Source organism: Gambusia affinis, linkage group LG21, assembly GCF_019740435.1.
Source record: "Gambusia affinis linkage group LG21, SWU_Gaff_1.0, whole genome shotgun sequence".
NCBI classification, from domain to species: Eukaryota; Metazoa; Chordata; class Actinopteri; order Cyprinodontiformes; family Poeciliidae; genus Gambusia; species Gambusia affinis.
This window is the reverse complement of record NC_057888.1, coordinates 6,902,207-6,914,653: the sequence shown is the minus strand read 5'-3', so window position 1 is coordinate 6,914,653 and position 12,447 is coordinate 6,902,207. Positions and strand designations below refer to the sequence as shown.

General features: G+C 39.5%; 1 protein-coding gene across 15 annotated transcripts in view; it reads right to left on the bottom strand.

Annotated features, from left to right (window-relative positions):
- scrib (scribble planar cell polarity protein) overlaps nucleotides 1–11,107 on the bottom strand; it is a 64,579-nt gene extending 53,472 nt beyond the window's left edge. For 13 of the 15 annotated variants that reach the window (XM_044104542.1, XM_044104541.1, XM_044104544.1 and 10 more), the window contains exon 1: nucleotides 10,100–11,097. In XM_044104542.1, the coding sequence (XP_043960477.1) occupies nucleotides 10,100–10,258 (159 nt within the window). In that variant the 5' untranslated portion in view covers nucleotides 10,259–11,097. Of the gene's footprint in view, nucleotides 1–10,099 lie in introns of all 15 variants that reach the window. The other 2 variants (XM_044104536.1, XM_044104535.1) reach the window with 2 other exon arrangements.
- Nucleotides 11,108–12,447: the final 1,340 nt, after the last annotated feature.

Below are 12,447 nucleotides of genomic sequence, written 5' to 3'. Positions count from 1 at the left end.
AACACGGGTGGTCCGAAACAACCAGCGTTATTAAAAGTCAGCAAAGTTCTGGAGTTTAACACCGTGAACGCGTGTAGTTTGTGGCTGCAGCATAGTAGCATGTAGTTTTATATAGTTGTTTAAAAATGACAATGGAACTTACTAGCCAATAATGCAACACAAATAAAAGTGGATATTTTAATGATTATATTGTGATCAGATATTTATCTCATATAAGCATTTATAATATATGTGCAGTTACGGTCAGAACTATTAGCCCTCTAATCAAAACAATAAAAACTCTTACTATTTCCATGGAAATGACCATAATAAAAACTGTTCATACTTCCAAAAGAACAGACAAAATTGCTACAAAGTTTGGTACATTTTACATTTTGTGTGCTGAATTATAACAAGAAAACTGAATTAGGAACCCAGAAATCCTGGATCGGAAACTCTCTTCCGACAACACATCCCAGAGGAGAAGTTGTTACAGAAGGAAGACAAATGTGACAGACATGCTAAACATACTCACTATGCTAACACGAGGTACTCATGAAATTTAAAACATTCTCTGTTTTCCAACAGAAAATTGTTGTCACTGTTTTAACAGCTTTTTAAGGCTCCTGCATTTAACAACTTAGTAATTTAACTCAATAGCAAATCAAAATTTTTCTTCCTTTTAAATGGCCAAGGCATCTTTATTTTGATCCTGTAGAAAACATATATCTTGATGTCGTGCATGACTTTCCAGTTTGTGGAAAAGTGAAAAACAAATAAAAGGCCAAACACAGCAAGTCTTCTTAGTCACATTTTATTTATAAAAATCTGTCTGTCCCAATAACCTGGACCATTTTACTGCAGCAAATTTCAGTGATACAGCAACTCTCTTTTTCACTTATTCAAGAAATAAGTACGGTAAGTGTTCTTAAAACAGCTTTGTACAGTTTACAGAGAGAAATCTGACAGATTAGAGATGCATTTCAACTTGTTTACACTTTAACACTGAAGGAATAACAACTAACTCCACCTAAAAAAATTATCTTTCCAAAGTTATTATGAGGAACATTTCTCACACTTGTTGTCCTGTTCAATGACAAAGGGAAATAGCAAACATCCCAATCACTAACTTAGTCAATAATGAGGCGAAGTAGAAAACAGAACAATTTAGATAAGCTGTAAATGATTACCGAGTCAATGACAGCCTTGATGATCGGTTCATTCTCAAAAACAAGATGATTTCAAAATGGTCAAGCATTCTAAGGTTGAATTTTGGTCAAAATTACTTTTTCCTAATTTTCTATGGAACACAAGCATTAATGTATTTCTAATATTGTATAAAAAAGCTTAAGAGTTTACATAAACATTTGTAGAATGTGTTTTCTTTCTAATTAATCAGTAGAGTAAATCGATAAAATCATAAATTTTTAAAATTGTTAGTTACAGCCTTATAATCTTGGGATTAAAAGTTCCTGAAATGCTCCAGAAAATATGATTTTGAGCTAAATAGCAGGACATTCCACCCTTTACTTGATTATTCCTGCTTCCTGCTCTCAGACGGAAAATCAACAAGAAATGCACAGATGTCAACAAATCAGGCACGCCCCAACTGAGGTGGTGACAGAGTTCATTAACTCCCCACACACATACACACACACACACACACACACACATATAAAGAAGATCTCTCATAAATCCGCCAATGAGAGCAGCTCAGACGTAAAGATTCTCTCAAAAATCAACTTAAAAAAAGCAGAACAGCACCAAAGTGTTCATTGTTGAGCAAATCAAGAGGGAACTGTGCCAATCAGCAACAAGTTTCACTACAACCTGTTAAATGGGTCGTAACTGTCAGCTGGATTCAATTGTAAAATGCAAATTGGGCAGAGATAAGAGCGCTACAGGTGACAGAATACGACTCATCTGAAAATCAGTGGTGCTGTTGCATAAAGTCATAGTTAGGCTGGGGATGTGAAGGCTATCAGGTTTCGGAGCGATAACGGCCTCCAATGATTGTCTGCGGCCAGCAGATAAAGGGCAGCATTTGTTTGTGGTTGGTTTGTAAGCCATCCTGGATGCCCTATTCCTCTGCAGGGGCAACTGCACCCCAAACGGATCAGCCTCAAAGGACCGAAAGGTCCAGAATAGCAGCTTCGTCCAAACAAGCATGGTGGCTGAATTCAGCTGCTCCACATTTCAAGATTAGCAGCCACAAGAATATTTATTAACACCAGCTTTCCATCTTTACCAATGTTAAAAAGAAACTATGGTAATTTTTTTGGGCAAAATTAAACAAAATTTTTCACAAGATATTATTTCAAAGGCATTTATCTCGTTAATCAATGAGCAAATACTGTTCTCTGTTGATAGAGATCCTTGAAGTTTGTATTACCGTTCTTTAGAAATGCTTCATGAGATTAAGTTAACTCTGATTTCTGTAAAATAAAATAAAATATATAAAAAAAGATACTAATAGCATCTGAGAAAATAAAAAACAACAGAACTGTTACCTGCATAGTTTTGCTTTCTTGGTTTCTCATGGCTTACATGAACAGCAGATTTAATCCAGATTGCTTCCTATAACTTTTGTGATTCATCTTACTTCACTGTTAAATGGCTAAAAATAGTCAAGCTTGAGTTTTCTTTACTCGGAAACAACATTCTTAGTAAAGAGTGTCGTTAGCGCTATGTGGTGCGTTCAATGATTACACAGAGATTGCACCTGAAATTTTCTGTGATAACTGAAAAATAAAATATATATATATATGTATTGAAGCGTTTTGTAGCATATGAAGCATATGTATAGAAGTATTTTCTGTTATGTGCTAAACTCCAGCAGATAGATCTCTAACCCTATCACTGTGATCCAGAAGCCACAAACTCAATCTTACTGCAAACAGCTGCCACCGCCAAGCCAGCCATCAATTATTCACTACAGCTTTGCCTCTGTGTTTACCTTTGAGGGTTTTGTCTCAGGCCAGAGTGCACAAGGAAGGGAGGTGACAAGTTTACACAGGTCAGCAAAAGAAAAAGTATGATTCATTTTTATTACACTCAAGAAATAATCATTCATGCTACTGGCAGATGTCAAAAACGCTATTCTTTATAAGAAGATCAAAAGGTGCTAAATTAAAAATGTACACCAGCTATCACTCTTCCTATAAGGAAACGCTGTTTTAAGCCTACAGCTGGAAACATATAAATGTTTTTTCTGTTCAGCAGTAAACTACAAGTTCTACACAAACAGCCAACCAAAAACTAACTAAAAGCTATGTTATTTACTCCTAAAGGTTATTCTACAAAAAGTAGAATGACAAAAATGTATAATCTCCAAAATACATGTCTTTACTTAAAAAGTACATCAGTGGACCATTGCCTATTCACAGTTCAGTAATCACACATTTACCCATTTTCTGCGGCATTTATCCAAATTATTAAACATGTCTTCTTATAGATATTGGCATTATGCCTCTCCAGTTGACTCTACATGTGTCAACTGGTCATTTGTTGTCAGGCAGTGTTCATGGATGGACTAATGCAACAGAACATTATGGATAAATGAACCCAGATCAAATTTTTTTTTCCTCCCCACCAGGGGGTCTTTTTGTGGGCTCTTGTGTCTCTTATGTGACATTAGGCTGACAGGAAAAGGGGAGGGAGAGGGGGGAAGACATGCGGCAAATGACGCCAGGTCCGGGAATCGAACCTGCGACGGCCGTGTCGAGGACTCAAGGCCTCCAAATGTGGGTCGTGCTATTCCCTACGCCACCACAGAACGCCCCACAGATCACTTTTTTTAATCCAATGGTTTGCATTGGAAATCTTTCTCCAAAAGCTTGCTGGCGCTATAAAATCTCCTATCCACATACACACCTCCCATCAGTCCGTCTGTCCCTCCTGTTAAGGGGAGGAGGGGGCTGGCAGGATGTGGGACCAGCTGGTCATCAGTTCAGACAAAGAAACCTGCTGAATGTGCTCTCGAATCTAAAAGAAACAGATCTTTCTCGCTGCAGCTCGATTGTGGACCTTTCAGTCCTCAATCTGCTTCCTTTTGGTTGATTACAGAAGTTGTCTTTTTTGTTTTCTCACAATCAGAACAACAGGAAGAGATTTTTAAAAACGGTGACACAAAGAGGAGTTTTGCTGGAGCTTGACCAAGAATAGTTTTGGTTTCAAATTGTATTACTAAAAGATAAAAGGAGGACAGAGATAAGATATGTGGCTTTTAACTGCAGAGAGGGTAGTGACAGGTGCACTTTGTCTTCTGCATTAGCCTAGATCAGCTAGTCACTGGAGAGAGCGCTCAACATGAAGCATCTTGGTTCTACATTAAAGCACCAACAACTATTTTAAGTTAATAATAAATTATAGCAACAGTCACTCTGTACCCAGACTGCTGTTGGCCATATTTCAATACACTTGACAAAGCTTGGGTAAACAAAAGAAGACATGTGCAGCATGCATTCTTAACCCCACACAAGAGACTAAATTAAGAAGAAGAACAAAGAAAAAAAAAAACCCTCTGATTTTTATCTTGTTGAGAAAAAAAGAACCCATAGAAAGTAGATCCCAGAGGAAGCGTGCAGTGGAGTTTGCTGGCACAAACACAGGGGTCAGAACCGTGGCGATCGGAGTTGTTTTCACGGCCAGGTGAAGCACTAATCTGCCCTTTAGTCACAGATCTGACAGCAGAACGCACTGACAGCTGAGGATTAACCAGGCTGCACAGTCATCCTTCCTACTTATCATGCTCGCATCCATCTTATCTAAAGGTGCTGCTGGCAAATGTGTCAAAACTGTGCAAGCCTCTTCATTACAGCACCTCCTGTTTTACTCTGGTTCTGGAAAATATGCGAGAAAACCTGCAATGTTCATCCAACCTTAATTGTACCCAGACGTTTCGGTGGTAACAATACTGAGTAAACACACCCAAAACCTGTTCCACAAAGCCACGTGTGGACACACCCGACGTGGGCTTGCTCCTTGATCAACAAAAGAAAAGGTAGGAGCAGGTAGATAAGCTAGTCGGGGCCATGTTGGAGCTGAAGCTGGATTTAGCTGCAGGCTACTGCACCTGCAGTCCACAAGATTCCTTCAAAAACAATCGGGTTCAACTGAAACTAATAAAAAAAAAAAAACTTAAAACTAATCCTGAATCATGTTAGAGTAGAGTACAGAGGAAACATGAAGAGCTGAGACACTGGATACACTGGATGAGAGGGCAGAGGGAGGGAGGTGGATCAAACTGTTGAAAGGATCTCTTTGTAATCCGTCATGGGACTTTGGAATGGCTAAAAAGATAATTTCCTTCTGCTCAACATGATCTCTGAGGTAGAGCTAAATTGCGAAAGCATCCAAAAACTTAGAGGGCGCTCAATAACAAAAATTGTTCATGAAAGCACAAGACAAGCGGGGCACAGTTAAACAGTTCTTTTTTCCAAAACGTCAAGAATATTTCTGGAAATTGTGGAATTTCTGGAACACAAATTCATGCCCTAAATTGTGTATTTTGCATTAAGTCAACTGCTGAAATTTACAATTTAACTACAAATAAAGGATTGTGTCCTTTGGGAATAACAAACAGGGAACACTGAGTAGTTTTAACTTCATTTGCATACTGTCAATGTTTCTTTTCGGATTTATTCATTAGGAAAGTTTGGAAAGGTGGTGCAGGTAAAGAAAAGGGTCAGTCCCCGACTGGAAAAAGAAATGAATTATCTAACATCGGGGCGTGCTGTGGTGGCGCCCCACGTTTGGAGGCCTTAGTCCTTGACACGGACGTCGCGTCTTTCCCCCTCTCCTCACCCGCTTTCCTGTCTGCCTACTGTCACAAAAAGAAATACGAGCTACTAGCGCCGCAAAAACTCTTCGGAGAATGTAAAAAAATAATTTTTTTTAAAATTATCTAACATCCAGATCTGACTTAGATTAAACACAGTGTGTTCATTCCAGTTATTTCCTGCCTTTCTTATATATATGTAGCATAATCAGTGGTATGACATACAAGATGGGTGTCTTAAATACATACTATGTTGATACTCTTTAATATTAATATACATAGATAAGTATCTATTGCATTTTTTTATCATTTAATGTGATACATTTCTTATACAAATTGTGATTTATTGTACAATTAATAAATTGTCTGTATTGTCAGGATTGTTAGTTTTACTACTTTCTCTAGTGTTTGTATAATCAAAGTATCAATAAATATAGATTATTTTGCACATATTCATGACACAAATCACACTTCTTTATCTGACTTGTGTCCTAAAGAAGCGCATTACAAATGGGTTTGTTTTTCAAGCGCATACTTGTGCTGTGAGGTTATGATTGCTGTGTCATGTCGTCACTATCGTACAGTTACCTAAAAGAGAAGTAATAGTTCGACACTTTCAGAGTTATTACAATATTAACACAAAATATTGTGTAAAACCAAGTACATATCTCCCACCCCTAATCCAGGATCTAAATTATAACTTTCTACTTTAGCAGTACAAAATCATAAGAAGAAAATTACTGAAAGGAATCACAGATTATTTATCAAACTATCCAGGAGCTTGATAAAAGTCTCACTTTACAACATAGTTGTTAAAATATTCAATGAGATTAGAAGTGTTTTATATTTAGAAAAGGAGACATTATTTAAGCAGCATTATCTGAGGTCAGTAAGCAGTGCAGCAGGGGTGAGGCAGAGCAAACCTAAGAAACGATCAGGATGTTTAAATCTCCATCTGTTCACCATGTTAAACCCTTGCCATCTCTATCTGGAACAATCCACCCACAGAACCACATCGCTACCTTACATCATTGTTGTGTTTATCTGTATGCATGTAAAATAGTCGCCAATTTACTTCCTTTTAGATGCAATGGCAGCTTTTGTTGAAACAAACCTGTCCCTCTGATGGAAACTATCCCTGCCTGACTGGTCAGTCTACTGGTGAATTTATCCCAGAGCAGAGACAGTTTGTATGTGAGCCGGCTAACTTGCGGTCTGTGACATATGTCCGACGCAGAGGCTCAGCCGACATGCGCCACATAATGCTGGTTTGTTCACGTGTAAGATGAGCTGATGAACAAAACAGGGACGTCAAGTTGGCATCCAAAAATATCCGGGGCTCTGGGCTCACTGTTGACTGGAATGCACAGTGACAAGGGCCACACAGCTATGCAGTGGCACTCAGGCGCTTTGTAGTGAGCTTGTGACGGTAATGCCACTCGTTGTACAGTCAGCACTCGTGCCCTGAACTCTGCATGGGCCTGACCCCCAACGCTGCAGCCCTTCCAACTCCGAGGACCCATACGCTTTGTGTCTGCACGCTACACATTTCCTGCGACCATAGAAGACAGTCTGTCACTGTGAATTTACGTCCACTATTTGAAAAAAAAAAAAAAAGAAAAGAAAGCTCTCCATAGAGACAAGGAGACGTTCTAGCAAGGACAGCTGGCTAGCTGTCCATGCGAGAACGTCAAAGAGTCCGAAAACAAAGACTCTCTGGACGACTAGGCCTACCATAATGATCAATAAATCAATTAATTGCATAATAAATTAAAACAAACTCAATAATTTCCATTGGCATCATTTCTTTTTTTTCTTCTCTTTCTACCAAAATCTGGAAGATAAAAGTCTTCAGTTTGATGCTTTGGTCTCAACTAGCTCTTTTTTGAAGGACAATTTATTTTTACTATGGCTTCAAAATTCATCTTATTTGTTGTTGTTTATTTATTTTGGATATGTAAAAGGTCTTACAGTTCCAATTTAAATGATCATTAAAATGTAAAGTTTACTCATCTTTTAGAATGTGTTCTTGCATTATTATCTTGCCATTACCGTTATATTACTTAAAACAATATTATCATTTACCGCAAGAACTTCTGGAAAAATTTATCGTCCAGCAAAAGTTGTTATTGTGACAGGCCTACGGACGACTGACTGGGTTTTAGACCAAGAACTGAACAGGGACTCCATACATTTTACATGTCCAAATTAGGTGAATTTTGGACCAAACCGATTTAAGTTTATAACAAATTTTATGGCATGTATTTCTATAAAGGCTTTAGACACTGAACCTGTAAAAAGACAAGACTTTAAGGAAGGATTGATATGAATGAAATCCTTCTTTCCAACTGTAGCAAAAACTAAATAAAAGTGAAACTAAAAAGCCTATCAAGATAAACAATAAATCAATTGGTTAAATAAAGCAATTAAAATAAGCTCCATAATTTACATTTGAACAATAATTGTTGAAGAATATCACCCCATTTTTAAAAATCTGAAAACATTTCACACCCAGTATTAAGTAGTTAGTTAACACTTTTATTTTACAAAAGTCCTAACCGGCTCTTATGCCTGTTTTCTCTGTCTAAGGAGAATGACAAATATATTTTGGCTACAGAGACAACCAGTTTGAATTATTTTTGTTTTGGTTATTATGTTTACTTTGGATTGTAGAAGGAAGTTTGTTAATGTATGTCTACAAACGTCCTTAAATAAAGAAGAAAAACCAAAGCTATTACAGTTGACTCTCAACTAAATTAAGTGTTGGTGTAATTTTTACGCAATGAGCTGAAGCTTCAGAGACCAAACATCTGCAGAACAGAAGAATGAACAGTCATAAATATGTAACACAAGAAGAAGAAAAAAAGCTCCTTTGTGAAGGACTCAAAGAAGGGAGTCCTTTGCCAACACTTGTTTTACACTCAGCTGACCTTAAAGTGTTAACAATCTTCATTAGCAAATGTGCCACTTATACCTTTCAGCACAAAGCGAAAGCCATGAAATGTGAGAGAGTGGCAGGGTCTGCAACCGACCAGTCAGCTCATTCAGCCTCCATGCCGGATCCCAAACACAGACAGTACATTGTCCTGGAGGTGAACAATGCTCCGAACTAAATAAAAACAATTGTTTCATTCCCAAAGTCTGTAGCGCTATGGGAATGCAGACATAACAGCAGGCCTTCTCATAAAATAAACTGGCATGGAGCACAGAGAACTTTTGACATATTTCAAATTGTATTGATGTGTGTGGCAAAAGCTTTGCACGTCCTTCCACACATGCCTATAATACAGAACCCAATCCACTGTTAGATTCATACCAGCTGCTTAGGTTTGTCAGAAACATCAAAAACGATTATATTCAACATCCTCAGGGAGAAGAATGCTCCCCTTTTCAAGCAAGAAGTTTGAGTTATCAGCTTTTCATAACGCATACCACCTCAGAAAATACAAGGGCTTCTACATACCACCAAACTCACAAGCTTTTGTTATGGATGTGACTGCATGTTGTAGTAGCGCTTACACAACTTCTGATTTGTTCTTTTTGCTGATTTTTGTTCATTTTCTGGTTGAGGTGTTGCATATTTGGACTATTATTCTCTCTGTGAGGCTGGAAGCATTTTTTGCTCTTACTTTCAGGTTATGATACATAACCGTGGCAACAAGGCATTGTTTTTACAACTTGGAGCAGTTGGTTAGCCTCTCAAAAGCTCAAATAACACCTGAACTAAAACTTCTGCCAAACTTTTGTCTAAACTATCTTTTTGCATCCAGGAAGTGATTTTTTTTAGCTTAAAATGTATATTTTACAGCAGCAAGTACAAGCTGCAGCTCAGCAGAAAGCATTACAATTTAGGTTTGGTCTTTGATTAGGTCTTCTAGCACACAAATATGCTTTTATCTAAACCACAACACCATCAAAAGGCTCATCTGGTTCAATATGGGTGAATCATCTCATCAGAATGTAGTTAAGCTCCATAGAGTCCTGCCAATTATCTAATTACTTGAATGAAGCATTAAAATCATTTTACTTTATGTGCCACTTTGTGCTTTCTATAACACAAACCCCAGTCAAAACACACAGCAGTTGGTAGTTGTGACAAGGTTCAAGAGGTATGAATGCTAATTTGAGTAAAAACCGTGCACATGTAGAGGGCAAAATGGTCGAAGTTTACTAAACAAAACAGAAGCCACCTGATCCAAGTAAGTAAAATGTCATGTGAGGTGCTGGGGTGTGTCACTGCTTGCCTCACCTGCAAAGTGACCTCTGCTATTAAACAGGTGAACAACTGTGAGAAACCGAAGCCTTAGTAAATGAATGAACGCGCAAAGACACCGGGCATACCTTTGGTAGCTCTTTGAGTTGGTTGGCATCGAGGAGAAGTTCCTCCAGGCTGCGGCTGTAGCGAAAGATCTCATCGGGGACAGTCTGCAGGTTGCAGTGGCGCTTGTCCACCGACTCGACGTGGCGATTGCAGCGCCACAAGGGGATACACTTCAGCATGACCGGCCGCCGTAGGGGGATTTGGATGCCGGTGCTACTAAGATCTCCGCATTAGAGGGTGCAGCGGGAGGGGGAAGAGGTCGCCAACTGGGAGAGGGAGATTAAGTCAGTGTCAAAACACTTAATTTGTTCCCCCAATGATCCAGAATAGGAGGCCGAAATCCACCTGAAGAAGCACAAAAATAATCCCTTCGATCTGTTTCTGATGTATATTCCGTGTCCGGTTCTGTTTGAAAATTGTCGGGATTCTCCCAGCGACATCCAATCCGGAATTTAACCCAACAGAAAGGAAATGAAGCTCCTCACGGATGAGCTTGAAGTGGTCCCTCACTTTCTTACACTCCCCTCCTTCACACGGAGCAACCGACGTTAGCTTGCTTTGCTACCGCCGCCGCCAACATCCCCCGAAGCAGCCCGAAGCTCCGCCGCCGAGGCTAACTGAAAATCAATCTTCCGAATACCCCGCGTCGCGAAACGCTGCCCTATCCGCCGCAGTCATGAGAGGGCGACTAAAAGCATCCACTTTAGTCACCGAGTTATAGATAAACAGCTATGACCAAGCGGCTTACGCCAAACGAGTCAGCGGAGATTAACTCGTAATGATGCGTTCGTCCTCAGGAAGCTAGTCACAGTTAGCCAGCGTCGGCTAGGAGGAGACTGGACGTCTTTGTGGAGCTGTCGTTAACAGACAGCGCTTTAAAAACTACAAAAAGCACGGGACGACTGTGTGTGGCAGCAACATCCCAGAATAAGTCACAAAAAGTGACCACACGGTGTTCGTCCGACCCCAGGGTTGGTAGAATCCAAGCAGAGAGAGCAGGAGCTTCAGTAACAGCCGCGCTTACCTCCCCTGTTGAGCTGAGGCAGGCCGGTCTGGTGTGCGGGGGGGCTGGGCTAGGCTCGGGCTGAAGCACCGCCGCTTAGCTTCTCCTTAGCAAAGGCCACAAGGTTGCTTTACACCGCTACCTGGCGGTCTTACCAGGTATTTAAATTTACAGGTACCTCTGAATAAACTGGACTGGATAACAAAAGTATCTCAATATCTGTTCAGAGTAACATGTTTTTATAGGCTAATTACACATAGTATGATATATTTTCATACTTCCCAAAAGTAAAACAAAATATAAATAAGCCAAAAGCATGCAAAACCAGTTGTATGATATTTAAAAATATATTTTCTAATGTTTAAATTCCCAAATGTGAAATAAACTAAATATGTAACTTTTTTCCTACTAATTCTAACAATTATCATCTAAACTATTCATAATAAAACACATTTATTTATTTATTTTTTAAAAGATTTTGTTGGCTCTAGTGGCCTTTATTTGAAAGTAGTTCGACAGGAAACAGGGTAATGAGAGAGGGGAAAGACATGCGACAAATATCGGCAGGCCGGGAATCGAACCTGCGAGCTCCGCCACGAGGACTAAGGCCTCAATATGTGGGTCGTGCTTTGCCCCTGCGTCCCCACAGCACCCCATAAAACACATTTATAATTTAAAATGTTTTCCAAAAACATGTAACTATGGTGGGGCTGCACAGTTGGTAGAGCTGTTGCCTTGCAGCCAGAAGGTCCTGGGTTCGATTCCCGGCCCGGGGTCTTTCTGCATGGAGTTTGCATGTTCTCCCTGTGCATGCGTGGGTTCTCTCCGGGTTCTCCGGCTTCCTCCCACAGTCCAAAAAACATGACTATCAGGTTAATTGGTCTCTCTAAATTCTCCCTAGTTGAGTGTGAGTGTGTGAATGGTTGTGTGTCCTGTCTTTTCTGTGTTGCCCTGCGACAGACTGGCGACCTGTCCAGGGTGAACCAGCCTCTCACCCGGAACGTTAGCTGGGGATAGGCACCAGCAACCCTCCCGACCATTTTCTATACACAAAGGGTGTATAGAAAATGGATGGATGTAAATAAAGTGAAGCAAATCTGCAAAGACTCTGTAAATTAAGTCCACATTTATTCCAAATTAATCTTAAAATGTCTAATCCCCTTCCAGGTTAGCCTTAAGGTCACTCACTCCTAACATTAATGAAAAAAACAAAAAACAGAAATACAGGATGAGGCAAATCATGGATGGCAACAATTTTAATTAAATTTGGTTAAGTTTTTTTCCCACCATAATAAAAAAAATTAAGCTTGTTTCAGCCACACAATAAAACAAACAGAAAATTCTTTAGTTGCTTCCTTACTGCAG